General features: G+C 42.2%; 1 protein-coding gene across 1 annotated transcript; it reads left to right on the top strand.

Annotated features, from left to right (window-relative positions):
* Positions 1-4,363: 4,363 nt before the first annotated feature.
* kif11 (kinesin family member 11) lies at positions 4,364-16,446 on the top strand. Its single transcript, XM_084147141.1, has 23 exons — positions 4,364-4,563; positions 4,792-4,902; positions 6,587-6,719; positions 6,837-6,934; positions 9,123-9,201; positions 9,287-9,472; positions 9,627-9,751; positions 9,853-9,943; positions 10,088-10,330; positions 10,435-10,530; positions 10,656-10,744; positions 10,872-10,959; positions 11,075-11,263; positions 11,430-11,637; positions 11,730-11,902; positions 12,033-12,158; positions 12,252-12,410; positions 12,694-12,833; positions 12,979-13,258; positions 15,204-15,426; positions 15,536-15,693; positions 15,884-15,994; positions 16,089-16,446. The coding sequence occupies exons 2-23, from the start codon at positions 4,826-4,828 to the stop codon at positions 16,200-16,202; spliced, it is 3,186 nt and encodes a 1,061-aa protein (XP_084003267.1). The 5' UTR covers positions 4,364-4,563; positions 4,792-4,825; the 3' UTR covers positions 16,203-16,446.
* The last annotated feature ends 49 nt before the right edge of the window (positions 16,447-16,495 follow it).

Below are 16,495 nucleotides of genomic sequence, written 5' to 3'. Positions count from 1 at the left end.
AGTTGCCCTTTTTTGCCACCGTTTAAAAAACACAGGTTCAGATTGTTTTAGAAAGTGCTTAATTGCTGAATAATCACACTGGGGTAGGAAAATTGTGTGTACGTGTGTGTGAGAGAGAAAGAGGCACACGAGGGAGTAACCCCCTCCCTACTAGGATGAGTGGGTAGATGCCCCCCAGGAGATGGATGACTGCTCTGCAAGGTTGATGGGTGGCGTCATGTCATAAAATATGAGACAAACACTACAGGGAGAGGAGGTTTCACTTGGCAAGTAAAGAAAAACATCTGTTGATAGAGGTGCATGGCAGAACTTCATTGACTCACAGCTAGTTATTTTACCTTATCGTAGGAAAACATGATCAAATACTAGAACAATTGATTATTGGAAACAATTATATCAAGCATACAGTCTTATACATCTTGTCCCTTGTTGTCTAATTTGGATTTTCCAATCTATTTTCTCTATTATTCATAATCATGTTGTATTTCAACAGTCAGACATGACAAACTCAAGAAAAACTCAGTTGAAAGTAAATTCATGAGCAAGCACAGAAGGATGTGTTATTTTCCTGCTGATGTTTATTGCATTAATTAAGCACAGAGACTAGGCTTTTGTATTCACCAGTACACTTCACCAGTCCAGTGCACTACCTCAATAGGATAGCTGTATGACGACCTTCTAAATTTCCATCTAAGGATATTGGCACTGTATGGAAGTGTGCTCCTTAAATGGCTCATATTGTGTTTCTATAGCTAGGTTTCCATCAAATTGGCGACAAATTTTCATGTGAATATTCTAAAATCCGAATAAATAAAATATGCGAATTTTTCCACCAGCGGTGTTGCCACCCCTACTTGTTGCAGATTAAAAGAAACAGTGCGTGATGACGTCGTGAACATAAAATGACCTTTTTCACTTTAGAGTTTTATTTGATACATGGAAACTTAAGCACAATGTGTTTCCATCGCATTTTCAACTCTACCGATAGTTTTGTCACAAAAACGGTTGGGTTAAATAGTACATTCCAAATGTGCCTACTCTGGTCTTGGCACATGCGCTCTACCCAACAGCTCGCAGATACAGTGCGTGTAGCTCAGTTGGTAGAGCATGGCGCTTGCAACGCCAGGGTCGTGGGTTCGATTCCCACGGGGGGCAGTATGAAGAAGAAAAAAATGTATGCACTCACTAACTATAAATCCCTCTGGATAAGAGCGTCTGCTAAATTATTAAAATGTGTAGGTTTGTCTACATGATGAGGTTACTATGGATAAGAGACAGAATATTTGTATTTGTCAAGCATTGATCATTATGTCACCACAATCAGACCCTAGATATTTATTGGAAAGGAGCATCAAGAGGAAAGGAGCATCAAGATCACCGTATGCTTTCACCACACTGTGAAGTATATCATAAATTGTTGCAGCCTGGTCTCATACACTAGACATAACATAGATTAGTCACAGAAAAGTTAGTATGATATGTTACATTTGGAATGGTTACATTAGACAGATGGTTACTTAAGGCAAAAACGAAATTAGGGTGGCTGGTCGGGGTGGATGTGAGTTTGAATCTCATCACGAACAACTTTAGTATTTTAGCTAATTAGCAACTTTTCAACTACTTACTACTTTTTAGCTACTTTGCAACTACTTAGCATGTTAGCTAACCCGTCCCCTAACCCTTTTAGCTAGCCCTAACCTTAACCCTTTAACTTAACTCCTAAACTTACCCCTAACCTTAACCCCTAACCCTGAGAGTAGCTAACGTTAGCCAGCTATCTAACATTAGGGACCTATCTAGAATTTGTAACATATCATACATTTTGAAAATTCGCAACATATTGTACCTTTTGCAAATTTGTAACATATTTAATACTAATTGTAATTCGGAACATATTGTATGAAATGGGTGAATGACATCCACACATTAATACATACCATACGTAATACCATATGTAACATATCATACTAAATGGAGTGTCTCAGATTTATGTACAGAATAATACGAAATGCTCTGAGACCAGGTTGCAGCCCAGCAGCCAGCTATTTCATCTGTAGCCAAATAAACTGCATGGTTTCCATAATCGTAGTGGGAGGACCACACACCATATCATAGCGTGACTCCAAGTTGACTTCAATATGATGGTTACTAAATCAATATTTGTGCATAAAGGCGTTCCACCTCCATTGCTCGCATAATTCATTTAACCGACACAAAAAGATCCCACCTTGGAAAGTTGACCGAAAAATGTTCTGTTTCCATCAGGCCTGTAATGACACCTGGTTTATAAATGCAAAAAATAATGTGATAATGAGCTGAGTGTCAAAATGGCATGATAGTTTTACACAGATTCCCTCCACCAGTCAGTCAAGTAGCCCACGGAGATAACAGAAATTCTGTTCTGAGCTATTTCTGAGCTATTTGTTCAGCTTCAAGTCTGTAGGTTGACAGAACTGATGAATAGATAATGTAAACATCACAAACAAACAGATAAACACAAAAACAGAACCGCATACAGGGTTTCTACATTCAAAGACATTTGAAAAGCTTAAGAGTTTTAATTGATATCATTACCTTCTTATTCTTATAGCGCATAGTATGTGGCAAAGTAATTATTTAAATTTCCCTGAATTGGATTATTATTTTTCTAATCATTTTATGGATGTAATATTTGTCTATGGAGATTGCATGGCTGGGTGCTTGATTGTATACACCTGTCAGCAATAGGTGTGGCTGAAATAGCCGAATCCACAAATTTGAAGGGGTGTCCACATACTTTTGTATAGATAGTGTATTAACAAATACTTTCGTTGGACGGGTAACATCTATGAGTTATTTTAGAGTGTTTCTCTCATTTTGTTTGTGAGCACATATTTGTATGAAAAAGTCCATATCTTTGGGCAATTTACAACACATTGCAACTTCCACCAATACATTTTTTTTTAAATCAATAATTGAGACACTGTTACTATGGTTGAATTGACAAGTGATGGATTTGTACTGACCACAGTTTGTTTCAAACAACTGTTTTTGAAACAAATAGGTGACTTATTGTGTGAATGGAAAAGTAACAAAATGTGGGGAGAAAAAAAAAAGACTTTCCATGCAGTGTTTGTCATGTAAATGTTGTTTCCTTGAATCAAAGACAGTACAGTATGAAGATAGGCAGAAACTGCTTCTCCAAAAGAAATCCCTGATCACACTTGTAGGCGATGTCATGGGTCTAATGATAGTCTCGCGCCAAACTGCGCGTGTGCAGGCCGTCAAATCAAAGACACTCCTTCGATATAAAGTAGTTTTTTACGAAAATTCAAACGTGACAGTTTGTCACTTTCACGAGGTTGGAGTAATAACATGTTCAACTACTTAAGACATTGGCTCGAATGTACGTTGTGCCTTCAGATTTCGAGAAAATTAACAACTAAGGAATACTTTTTTACTTCTCTCATTGATTTTGTAAATCCAAAACCCAGGCATTGTCGGTTTATTATGCTTCGCAAGCGTTCCCGTAAATTTGGCGATATTGCATCTCTGGGTTTAGAAACTCTGTGCTTGAATCACACAATGCCAACCAAGATAGGATAATGGCATGAGATATGCCAAAAAGAACCAAACCATTGGCTGCTTAGATTTCACTTTAATTATTATTTGTTCCTTTAAAAACAGAACAGGACCGCCGAGTGCTGAGGCGCGTAGACGTATGTCCTCGGTTGCAACACTCAGTACCAAACTGCCTCTGGAAGCAACGTCAGCACAGGAACTGTTCGTTGGGAGCCTAAAATCACCTGAGCAATTCCAAGCATAAGCTGGAGTGGTCTAAAGCTCGCCGTCATTGGACTCTGGAGCAGTGGAAACGCGTTCTCTGGAGTGATGAAGCCCACTTCACCACATGGCAGTCCGACGGATGAATCTGGGTTTGGCAGATGCCAGCAGAATGCTACCTGCCCGAATGCATAGTGACAACTGGTGGAGGAGGAATAATGTTCTGGGGCTGTTTTTCATGGTTCGGGTTAGGCCCCTTAGTTCCAGTGAAGGGAAATATTAACGCTACAGCATACAATGACATTCTAGACGATTCTGTGCTTCCAACTTTGTGGCAACAGTTTGGGGAAGGCCCTTTCCTGTTCTTCAAAAGCTTATAGGCTAGTAAAATACTGAAGACCAGCAGTGGTACACACCATCGTTTTAGTCATTGAGAATTCCTGAGGAAACTAGCGACTTAGGCGCGAGTGGAGCAGACGGTACTATGACGTCACAAACTCGGTATCCCTTCTAGCCATGACCCCAAAAAATTAGCGCTGTGAAGTGTGTGTCCCAGTTTATAGCTAAATTCCCGTGATGCATCACGCCTCCATTTTTCATGTGACCACAGACTGCCAATAAAATCGCGTTTGAGATGTTCCGATTTAGCTATTGGCTGAACTCGGATGAAAAGATTTAAAGTTTTGTTTGAAATACTACACAGTCCGCATGATAGAGCGCCAGCAATCAAATAGTTTTTGTCAAAAATAGCAAGCTATCTACAAGATAATTGTTGAAGAGTAATCCGAGAGGAAAGATTTGGTAAGAACAATTTTGGATTGCTTGCCTAATGTAACATAGCTAGCTAACGAAGCAAGCTGATGTTAGCAAATATAGAAGTGCTTATCGCTTACGTTAGTTAGCTACAGTAGATAGCTAGTTAATTAACGGTAGGTAGCTGACTAGTCAGAGTAACAGCAACGTTATGTTCGCTAACTAATACAACATTTGCATTTTTCAATTGAAAAACGGTAACGTTATTTGTTACAGTTGACGTTTGCAGGATTTGGAGTGTTCTGCAAACATGGCTTCGAACAACTTGTTCAATGTTGCCAAAAAGGATGAGAAGGGGAGAAATATTCAAGTCGTTGTGAGATGCAGGTAAGGTAAACCAGACTTGTATGAAACCAGTTGGGACTAAAATACACAAAAATTGGGACATGGGTGATGGTGTCACAGCACACTAGCTAGATATAGTGCATTCGGAAAGTATTCAGACCCCTTGAGTTTTTCCACAATTTGTTACGTTACAGCCTTATTCTAAAATTGATTAAACTAAACATTTTCCTCATCAATCTACACACTACCACATAATGACAAAGCAAAAACTGGTTTTTATAAATTTTTGCAAATGTATTAAAAATAAAAAACAGATACCTTATTTACAGTATTTATGTATTCAGACCCTTTGTTATGAGACTCTAAATTGAGCTGAGGTGCATCCTGTTTCCATTGATCATCCTTGAGCTGTTATTACAATTTGATTGGAGTCCACCTGTGGTAAATTCAATTGATTGGACATGATTTGGAAAAACCTGTCTATATAAAGTCCCACAGTTGACAGTCCATGTCAGAGCAAAAACCAAGTCATGAGTGCGAAACAATTGTCCGTAGAGCTCCGAGACAGGATTGTGTTGAGGCACAGATCTGGGTAAGGGTGCCAAAAAAATTCTGCAGCATTGAAGGTCCCCAAGAACACCGTGGCATCCATCATTCTTAAATGGAAGAAGTTTGGAACCACCAAGACTCTTCCTAGAGCTGGCCGCCCAGCCAAACTGAGCAATTGGGGGAGAAGGGCCTTGGTCAGGGAGGTGACCAAGAACCCGATGGTCACTCTGACAGAGCTCTAGAGTTCCTCTGTGGAGATGGGTGAGCCTTCCAGAAGGACAACCATCTCTGCAGCACTCCACCAATCAGGCCTTTATGGTAGTGGCCAGACGGAAGCTACTCCTCAGTAAAAGGCACATGACATCCCTCTTGGAGTTTGCCAAAAGGCACCCAAAGGACTCTCAGACCGTGATAAACAAGATTCTCTGCTCTGATGAAACCAAGATGGAACTCTTTGGCCTAAATGCCGAGCGTCACGTCTGGAGGAAACCTGGCACCATCCCTACAGTGAAGCATGGTGGTGGCAGCACCATGCTGTGGGGATGTTTTTCAGCGGCAGGGACTGGGAGACTAGTCAGGAGCAAAGTACAGAGATCCTTGATGAAAACCTGCTCAGGACCTCAGACTGGGGCAAAGGTTCACCTTCCAACAGGACAACGACCCTAAGCACACAGCCAAGACAACGCAGGAGTGGCTTCGGGACAAGTCTCAATGTCATTGAGTGGCCCAGCTAGAGCCTGGACTTGAACTTGATCGAACATCTCTGGAGAGACCTGAAAATAGCTGTGCAGCGATGCTCCCCATCCAACCTGACAGAGCTTGAGAGGATCTGCAGAGAAGAATGGGAGGAACTCCCCAAATACAAGTGTGCCAAGCTTGTAGCGACATACCCGTGAAGACTCGAGGCTGTAATCACTGCCAAAGGTGCTTCAACAAAGTACTGAGTAAAGGGTCTGAATATTTATGTAAATGTGATATTTCAGTTTTTTATTTTTTATACATTTGCAAACATTTCTAAAAACATGTTTTTGCTTTGTCATTATCGGGCATTGTGTGTAGATTGATGGGAAAACAACAATTTGAGTCCATTTTAGAATAAGGCTGTAACGTAACAAAATGTGCACTGTAACTTGGCTTCGCTAATGTCTCGCTAACTTCTCTGCCCTTTCTTCTTCAGACCGTTCAACAACGCGGAACGCAAGTCTGCCTCCCATGGAGTCATCGATACGGTCGAAAACAGAAAAGAGATCAATGTGCGAACGGGAGGGATTGGCGACAAGGCAGCTAGGAAGATGTACACCTTTGATATGGTAACTAATGTAGCTAATGTTATTTGTCTAAAATGGACTAACACCAATAGCTACTTGGTTGGAAGGCCATCTCTTCCAAAATGTGCACCCTAACGTTACATGTTATCAAACCCTCAGGTGTTTGGTCCAGCTGCAAAGCAAATCGACGTGTATAAGAGTGTTGTCTGTCCCATTCTGGATGAAGTGATAAGTGGATACAACTGTACAGTTTTTGCGTAAGTACTGGTGAATAAGTGACATAATCAAAATCCCCTTTATTTGCCAAGTACATTTACACATACTCTGAATTTTACTTGGTGATATGGTGCTGCAAGCAATAGGGCTGGGGTTTGCCAGGGACCTCATGATACGGTCTTATCACGATACTTGTGTGCCGATACGATATGTATTGCGATTCTATATGTATTCGATAATGTGATTTTATTACATTTCGATGTTCCAAACAAGCATTGTCATTTTGAATTCCATAACGTCAGTGTGGAGGAGGTGAAAAAAGTATTGTCTATCAACAATGACAAGCCACCTGAGTCTGACAACTTGGATGGAAAATGACTCAGGATAATAGCGGATGATATTGCCACTCCTATTTGCCATGTCTTCAATCTAAGCCTACAAGAAAGTGTGTGCCCTGAGGCCTAGAGGGAAGCAAGTCATTTCGCTACCCAAGAATAGTAAAGCCCCCTTTAATGGCTCAAATAGACAACCAATTGGCCTGTTACCAACTCTTAGTAAACTTTTGGACTTTTTTTTTGGGGGGGGGGACTTTCAGCCCCCTTATAGGGAAGTACATTCAACATGCACGGCACTTACACAAATGACTGATTGGCTGAAAGAAATTGATGATAAAGATTGTGGGAGATGTTTTGTTAGACTTCAGTGTGGCTTTTGACTATTTGATCATAGTCTGCTGCTGGAAAAACTTGTGTTTGAATTTACACCCCATGCTATATTGTGGATAAAGAGTTACCTGTCTAACAGCACACAGAGGGTGTTCTTTAATGGAAGCCTCCAACATAATCCAGGTAGAATCAGGAATTCCCCAGGGCAGCTGTCTAGGCCCCTTTTATTTTTTTTCAATCTTTACTAAAGACATGCCACTGGCTTTCAGTAAAGCCAGTGTCTATGTATGCGGATGACTCAACACTATACACGTCAGCTACTACAGCAAGTGAAATTACTGCAACACAACAAAGAGCTGCAGTCAGTTTCAGAATGTTTGGCAATAAATAAGTTAGTCCTAAATATTTCAAACTAAAAGCATTGTGTTTGGGACAAGTCATTCACGAAACCCTAAACCTCAACCAAATCTTGTAATGAATAATGTGGAAATTGAGCAAGTTGTGGTGACTAAACTGCTTGGAGTAACCCTGGATTGTAAACTGTCATGGTCAAAACATGTTGATGCAACAGTAGCTAAGATGGGGAGAAGTCTGTCCATAATAAAGCGCTGCTCTGCCTTTTTAACAACACTATCAACAAGGCAGGTCCTACAGGCCCTAGTTTTGTCGCACCTGGACTACTGTCCAGTCGTGTGGTCAGGTGCCACAAAGAGGGACTTAGGAAAATTACAATTGGCTCATAACAAGGCAGCACGGCTGGCCCTTAAATGTACACAGAACAGACTATAGGAGGCGCACAGAGCCATGGCTACATGGAACTCTATTCCACATCAGGTAACTGATGCAAGCAGTAGAATCAGTTAAAAAAAAAAAAATCAAATAAAAATACACCTTATGGGACTGTGAAGAGACACAGACATACACGTGCTAACACTTACACATGGATTTTGTATTGTAGGTATGTGGTAGTAGAGCAGTGGCCTGAGGACACTTAATGGGTTGTGGAAAGTGTTATGAAATGTGATGTCATGTAATATTTGTAATTGTGTATATAACTGCCTTAATGTTGCTGGACCCCGCGAAGATCCTTAATAAATACAAACCTATTGCTCACCATATGTCTGCTGCAGAGGGACAAGAGCCATGAGAAAACAAGTTTTAATCAGTCATGGAAATAAAAGTACAGATAATTGTGACTCCCTATTTAAAAAGATGGCAAACTATGAAGGAGAAATACTGGAGTTTTGGTGCAGGTACAACCGACTGGTGCAAAAGTAATAATGCGTTCTTGTCAAAACGATGCGATATCGTCAAATAATATCCCAATATGCAGCTATCGTTTCCCCCCATCACTAGCAAGCAATAGACAACATTTAGAGACAGACTACTGCGCAATCCACAAGTTGACAAACAAAAACGGTGAATACACGCGCAATGACCAAACACTGTGGCTGCCTCACTGAGTGCCACACGCCCCCCCCAAAGCTGACATTGGCCACTGAAGACTTGTCTGTCTGTTTTTATAAAATATCTTTGCTTAAACGGTTTCTTCTTTGTCATGTAGATATGGCCAAACGGGAACAGGAAAGACCTTCACAATGGAAGGAGAAAGATCTCCAAATGAAGAATTTACATGGGAAGAGGTATATAATAATCAGATCTGTCAATTGACTTATTAATTTCCTCCAGTATGTGTACTAATGTGTGATTTTAAATGGACTCTTTCAGGACCCTCTTGCTGGTATCATTCCCCGGACACTCCATCAGATATTTGAGAAACTGTCTGACAATGGGACAGAGTTTTCTGTCAAGGTTTCCTTGCTGGAGATCTACAATGAAGAGTTGTTTGACCTGCTGAGTCCGTGTCCTGATGTCACTGAACGCCTTCAGTTGTTTGATGATCCACGTAATAAGGTACTACTCACTCACATTTATGTACGTTCCTAATTAGTTGAATTCCACAAGTGTCAACACGTCACTGCTGTTTCCCCAGACAACCTGTTATTCCACCAATGGGGTGATGTTCTTAACCTTGTTATGAGGTTTAAATGTACTTTCTGTCCATCAGAGGGGTGTTATCATCAAGGGCCTGGAGGAAATCACGGTACACAACAAAAATGAGGTTTACCAGATTCTGGAGCGTGGATCCGCCAAGAGAAAAACTGCCTCCACTCTCATGAATGCCTACTCCAGGTAAACCTGCATGTCTGACCAGCTACACGTCTCATATCAAAGCCCAAGGCGTTATAGTGTTTGAATAGTTGAGTATTGATCTGCCCCTTTTTGTTTTTCAGCCGCTCTCACTCGGTGTTCTCCGTCACGATTCATATGAAGGAGATTACTGTTGAAGGAGAGGAACTGGTGAAGATTGGAAAACTGAATTTGGTATGGTTAACCGGTATTACCTACAAATACCATTGTCACATCCTCTACCAGTGACTTACAAAGAAGGATAACACATTTGTCCTGTTTGTGCACCTGCTTGTGATGCCCATCAGGAATTTTCGCTAACGTGACCTCACCTTGTAGGTGGACCTTGCTGGCAGTGAAAACATCGGCCGATCGGGGGCTGTGGACAAGCGGGCGCGGGAGGCTGGAAACATCAACCAGTCTCTGCTGACACTGGGCAGGGTGATCACTGCACTGGTGGAGAAGAGGCCCCACGTGCCCTACAGGGAGTCCAAACTCACCCGTATCCTCCAGGACTCACTGGGAGGCCGCACCAAGACCTCCATGATCGCCACCGTTTCCCCAGCCTCTATTAACCTGGAGGTGTGTCTGGCTGTCGTATTGTCTCTTGGCACCAGTGTCTAGATTGATGCCTAGTTTTTATCAATGCCTCGATACTCTAACTTTTCATTTCGTGAAATCCCCAGGAAACTCTGAGCACACTGGAATATGCCAACAGGGCCAAGAACATCATGAACAAGCCTGAGGTGAACCAGAAGTTGACAAAGAGAACTCTTATCAAGGTAAATATAAGAACTAAAACTCTAAATTGAAATTTGGACTATGCTCTGTTTACTTCATGTATGTTTTGAATAATATTTTATTTGTGGTAAAATGTCCTGACTAAAATATTGCATTTCATCATCAGGAATACACAGAGGAAATTGAGCGTCTAAAACGGGATTTGGCTGCCACTCGTGACAAGAATGGAGTGTATCTGTCGTCTGAGAACTATGAGTAAGTGCCCATTGTACAACACACAAATATTTTGTTTATGAATCAAACGTTTTTACTCAAATCTGTATTGGAAGGTATTCACTTCAAAAGGACAAAGTATAGGAGATTATAATTGATCAACCCTCAGGAGCATGGCAGGTGCGATATCTTCCCAAGAGGAGCATATAACAGAATACACCGAGAAGATTGCAGCAGTAGAGGAGGAACTGAAGAGGGTAAGCATATTTCAAAATTAGTCATATTTTACTCCCTGTTTTTGGATGAGCTGCACAGTGGCTACTGGCTCCACATGACTAATCCAAAAATGTTGTAACCGTCCCTCCTTCCCAGGTCACAGAGCTGTTTGAGGATAGCAAGGAGAAGCTGGACCAGTGCACCAATGATCTGGAGGAGAAGAACCATAAGCTGGAGGAGACTCACAAGGACCTGCAGGAGACCAAGCAGAAGCTCACTGAGGAGGAGTTTATAGTGTCTGAGCTGGCCTCCACCGAGGAGAAACTGTACACCACTGCAGACAAGGTTAGGGTGACATTACAGCCAGTACGAAAATGTATGCACTCACTGCTGTAATTCACTCTGGATAATAGTGTCTTCCAAATGACTAAAATGGCATCTTTGAGAATGTACTGTATATTAAAATGACTGATTTTGTCTGTTTTATGATTTAACGTTTTTTTTTCTCCAGTTGCTGACAACTGTTGATGTGAGCACCAAAGACGTATCTGGCCTGCATGCCAAGCTGGAGAGGAAGAAGAAAGTTGAGGAGCACAACTCTGAGATCCAGATTAGTTTTGCTGACCACATGGATGCTATGTTCAGCCAGATGCAGAACTCTGTGGAAGACCAGCGCACCAAGCACCAGAGCATGCTGGACTCATACAAAACCTCAGTTGGTGAGGAGCTTAAAATGGACTGGAAGTTTATAAGAGTGATATGAGCGCATCATAGGAATTAATATCTAATTGAATGTCTTTTGCTCCCTCAGAGGGTCTTCTTACAGTCAACGACAAAGCTTTCAAAGGTGCCATGGCAACTGTAGCCACGTCCTTCTGCGGCATCGACCACCTGTTTGCTGACGGCATGACCAAGTGCCAGGCTAAGATGATGGAGCAGGAGACTCTGTGTGTGGAGGCCAAAAACACTCTGCACCAGGTTTTGGTAAGGATAGAAATTAAGCCATGTCTGTTCTCTTCCTGTGTTTTTTCTGTCTCTCCCGCCTCTTTGTGCACACATCTGTATAAAGAGATATGTGAGATATGTCTTGATAAATACAATCCTGTTTTAACAGGAGGAGCATAAACTGGAGCTTGAGGAGGTCCTGGTGGCCCAGATGTTGCCTGGTCTCAGTGCCATCATGGCCATGAATGACAGCCTGAATAAGACACTGGTGAGCCACCATGCCCTGGCAGCTAAGGTAAGGGAAGCTGGCTGAAATAATGCATTTAATATACTCCAAATATTTTGCGTATGTGTTGGACAATTTAATTAATGCCTTCCTTTTTCCCAGATGGAGTCCATGAAAGTGGAGATGACATCGTTCTTCAGTGGCCATGCTCAGGACCTGGCTGCCCTGAGGGAGACTGCCACAGAAGGTCTCGGCTCCCTAAAGACTGAGCATGACAACCTGAAGGAACAGATCAGCAGAGCAGACAAGGAGCACCAGACGGTACGGCCTGGGATCGACTTGGAGTAGTCTATAAAGTGTCTTCTGTTATCACCCTCTGCAATGATCTGAAATAACAAGATGTCAATGTAATACTACACCTTGTGATGCACGATAGTGTTCCTCTTGCAATGTCTACTCTGCTTTTATTCAATTAGTCCAGTCCCTGTTAGACATCTGGATGTTGATGAAAAAACCCTGTTATTCTCACTATCGAGGCTGTTTGGTCAACAAGTGTGCTTTTCTATCTGACCTTGTGACATCACCTCTGTTTCTGGTCCTACAGGGCATGACTCAAGTGATCCAGTGTCTGCAGAACCAGCTCAACCTCCTAGCCATGGAGACCCAGAATAACTACGCCGGCCTGATGAGTGCCTCCGACGCCCTGCAGGTCCCTGTCCAGTCCCTTCAGCAGACGCTGCAAACGTAAGTGCAACTGGGCCATTGACCTAATGTGACATGATTTATCTGTCCATGGTGTTGGCTTTGTCCATTGAATCTGCATATTACTCTTTTCACCTGAGATGTTTGCCAGTGCATAGCCTCTAACTCCTTTGATTCCCTCTTTCAGGAGATGCAGTGCAGCTGAGAACCAAACCGCAACCCAAAAGGAGTGTCTAGAGTCTACCACCGCCAGCCTGATCTCTGAGGTCCAGCAGACTGCCCAGGAGGCCCAGCGCACAGTGGAGGAGTGCTCTGCCTACTGCAGCCACCTGCACAGCTCTCTTACCCAGCTGGGTGAGAGGAGTCTGCAATGGTGTGCCTCCACCAAGGACAGCACTGACTCCCAGGCCCAGGCTCAGCTCACCGTGATGAGAGAGAACACAGCCTCTGCTCAGACCCTGCTACAGGTGAACTATACACTCCGATGGAATATTGTGCAGTTTTACCTTAAACAGGTACTTGGTGGTACTTTATGAAATGGAGTACTAACATTTCTTTTTTTTGTTTGACAATTTTTCTTGGGCTGGTAGTTTCAAGTTCCATTAGTTGTATGTACGGGATACTGGTAGTTTCATTAGTTGTATGTATGGGATACAAGCGGTATACACCATCTAACGAAAACTTGCAGGTTCTTTCTCGACAATGGTAAATGATAAAATATAAGAATATGAACAAAGTAACTAACCTCGTAGAATAGAATAAACGTTTTAGCATAAGTATAATACAGGAAGGCACAATTTATAGTCCAATATTTACATGTGTTTTGGGGAAGGCAGGGATTGGGGGGAAGTGTTTTTAAATTGTGCAGTATTTAGCAATCATTAAGTCTGGTAGCGCAGTTGTGTGTAGCATGAATGTACTGTATGAGTGCGCTAAGGTTTGGAGAGTCTGTGCAGGTCAGTCCAGTTCAAGTGTTCAGCAGTCTGATGGCTTGTTGGATACCAACAGGCTCAGATACAGTTTCTATCAGACCTCATTAGGGCTTTTTTTCCCGATTGGTAGAACGAACGGACGACTTTCGGTCGACCAAGATTTTATTTATTTATTTATTGTCTGGGACAGCCCTAGACCTCACGCTCCGGATACTGTCTGGCAATGTTCCCTCCCCAGGGACTGCCGCACAGCAGAAAAATCAGCCTGTGTAGAGAAGCACGAGATTGAACTTCACTCAACTTTCTAGACTTTTCCCCGTTAGTTAACACTATCAATGTTTCCCTTTTACTGTGGGAATTGTGATAAAATCAATGCAATATTAGCCACTTTCAATGCAACATACTGAAACAAAACAAACTATGGAGACTTAGTATGCAAAAAACCCAATGCAAGAGATGTTGTTGTAGGCAGAGCGCTTCGGAGTAGGTGTTCTATTGCATTGACAGGCATGACTCCAGCCCATGCTCTACACAGACCGGTGCGCCATGACCAATCAGAACTGCAGTAGGCCTATGTGCAAAAAGACAATTGCCATATATGGATTTGTGCCATTCACTTTGAACTGGACTGTTTAACAGCATGAGTGGTCGCGATTATTATGCGCTTATTTTGAGATCAAAGCGAGCACTGCATGTAGCCACGTGTGCACATTTGTTCATTCTTTGCTAGTTAGTGCGTTATTAGCCCAGTTATAGCAAATTTGTAGTCCGCAATGTGGGAGTGATTGCTTCCTACAAGAGCACAAAACGTGTACATTTCTAGCCATCTTTGAAAAGTGAGTCAGGTAAAGAGCTTTTCTTTGTCTTAAAGGGGAAGTGTTGTATTTACTTTGAGTAGCCAATAGGCAGAGGGTAGCATAAATTGGGAATAATGATGCATTTGATCTTGTAAAGTGGTTTCTTGCATCAAACACAACAATGTTCAGTCCCCTCCTTGTCTGAAGGACAAGTGGATGAATGGGTTAATGTCAAGCCCTTCATGTTTTTTTTATTTTTCAAAAGTAATGGAATGTAGGCCTACATTGAACACCACACATTGACTGCTAGTGTAGGCTGAATGATAGAACTGCTATTTCCATGTTAAAATGTTACGTGATGCATTTTCTCCATTGTTTTGTTTATGGTAGGCCTACATTATGATCAAATAGTCACAGTAGGCTCCTTGTCCACTGAAACAGTAAATTAAAGCTGGGTACAGCCTCTGTGTTCACAGTAAACACGCGCCGGAAGTTGCACAGAAATTTCACAAGGTTCAAATTTGCGCTCCGCAGACCTGAGATTTGCTCAGTGCCAAAAAATATTAGTAGACTGGTACTACACTGTTCAGTTTTACAAAAATGGTTAGCTTCGCAATCCCTGAGCAGCTCATTACATGTCGTTATTCATCATAACTGACCGGTGTTTCTGTGGTGTGAATCAGAGAGTGGAGCAGAGCTGTGAGGAGAGGGTCCAGGAGGTGAGTGGGCAGCTGAAGCAGCAGCAGGGGATGGTGGAGGAGGGTCTGGGGGCCTTGAAGGAGCAGACATCACTGGATCAGAACACTCTGGAACACCACCACATAGAACTCAAGGCCCACATGGAGGATGGCCTGGGCCTTGTCCACAGCTTCCTGAGCGAGGAGCTCAAACAGGATGTCCCAACTGGTGAGACTGACGTGGATGTAATGCCAACTAAAATGTTAAATTGGCTTTTTTCTTCTACATGTATAGACTGAGTCACTGACCTCATGTTTCCTTCTATTTGTTCTGGTAGGTGCAACTCCTCAGAGGAGAGAGTTTGTGTACCCACGTCTCTTGGCCAAGTCGAAGAGCAGATCAGAACTGCTGGACAGCCTCCGCCACCAGCAGGAGGAGCTGCAGGCAGCCCTGTTCCAGTGTGACACAGTAGAGGAGGAGAAGCAGGTCGATCAGGTACACAGAGCCCAATTCTTGGCAGTATCGCAGATTAGTGTCATGATTACATTAAGGGAACTGTATACACTGACTGAATGCTGACTGATCTTGACTGTTTAGCATGTAACAGGCATTAATAACATTGGAAAGGGTGAAGTTCAGTGTATGGAATAGATGTTATGACCTAATGACATCTATGTTGCCATAGGACTCTCTGGAGGACGAGTTGAGCAGCTACAACGACAGCTATGTCACTGAGCCATCTTACATCGGCGAAAACCTAATGTGCTATGAGAATGGAAGAGTGCCGTTCTTCAAGGTAAGATTACCCCAGTGTTTCTTTGTTTAAGTACTATCTCGCTCCTAGTCCCAGCTATGGCTTTGTTTGATTGTAACGTTTTCTCTCCTTTCAGCAAAAGAAGGCCGGCAAGAAGGAAAACAAACTCCTCAATCGTTCCAAGATGGCAGAAAATGAAACTCACGATACGCCACCCAGGTCCAAATTACCACTCAGGTGTCAGAACTAGTAGAATGTGACTTTCCTTTTACATTTCTTAACTATTTAATATTTTTCCTGTCTTTTGAGTTTACTATTCTCTTAATCTGTTCTATGTTGGTAATGTATTTTTAATGTTTTGCATTATGCTGTTTAAAAAGGATTGACTGACGTGAATGAGCTAGAAAACATTTTTAATTGTAATGTTCTTTTGTATGTGTAAAACTAATATTAAACATATTTTTAAAGATGTCGGCGTCCTCTGACTGAAATTTACAACACTTTCTTCGTTTCAGTTATTGGACTGCACTACAAGCCCATTAT

The sequence above is a fragment of the Coregonus lavaretus genome (assembly GCF_964263955.1).
Source record: "Coregonus lavaretus genome assembly, chromosome: 1".
Taxonomy (NCBI): domain Eukaryota; kingdom Metazoa; phylum Chordata; class Actinopteri; order Salmoniformes; family Salmonidae; genus Coregonus; species Coregonus lavaretus.
The sequence above is the reverse complement of the archived record's forward strand: the minus strand, read 5'-3'. Positions and strand labels throughout refer to the sequence as shown.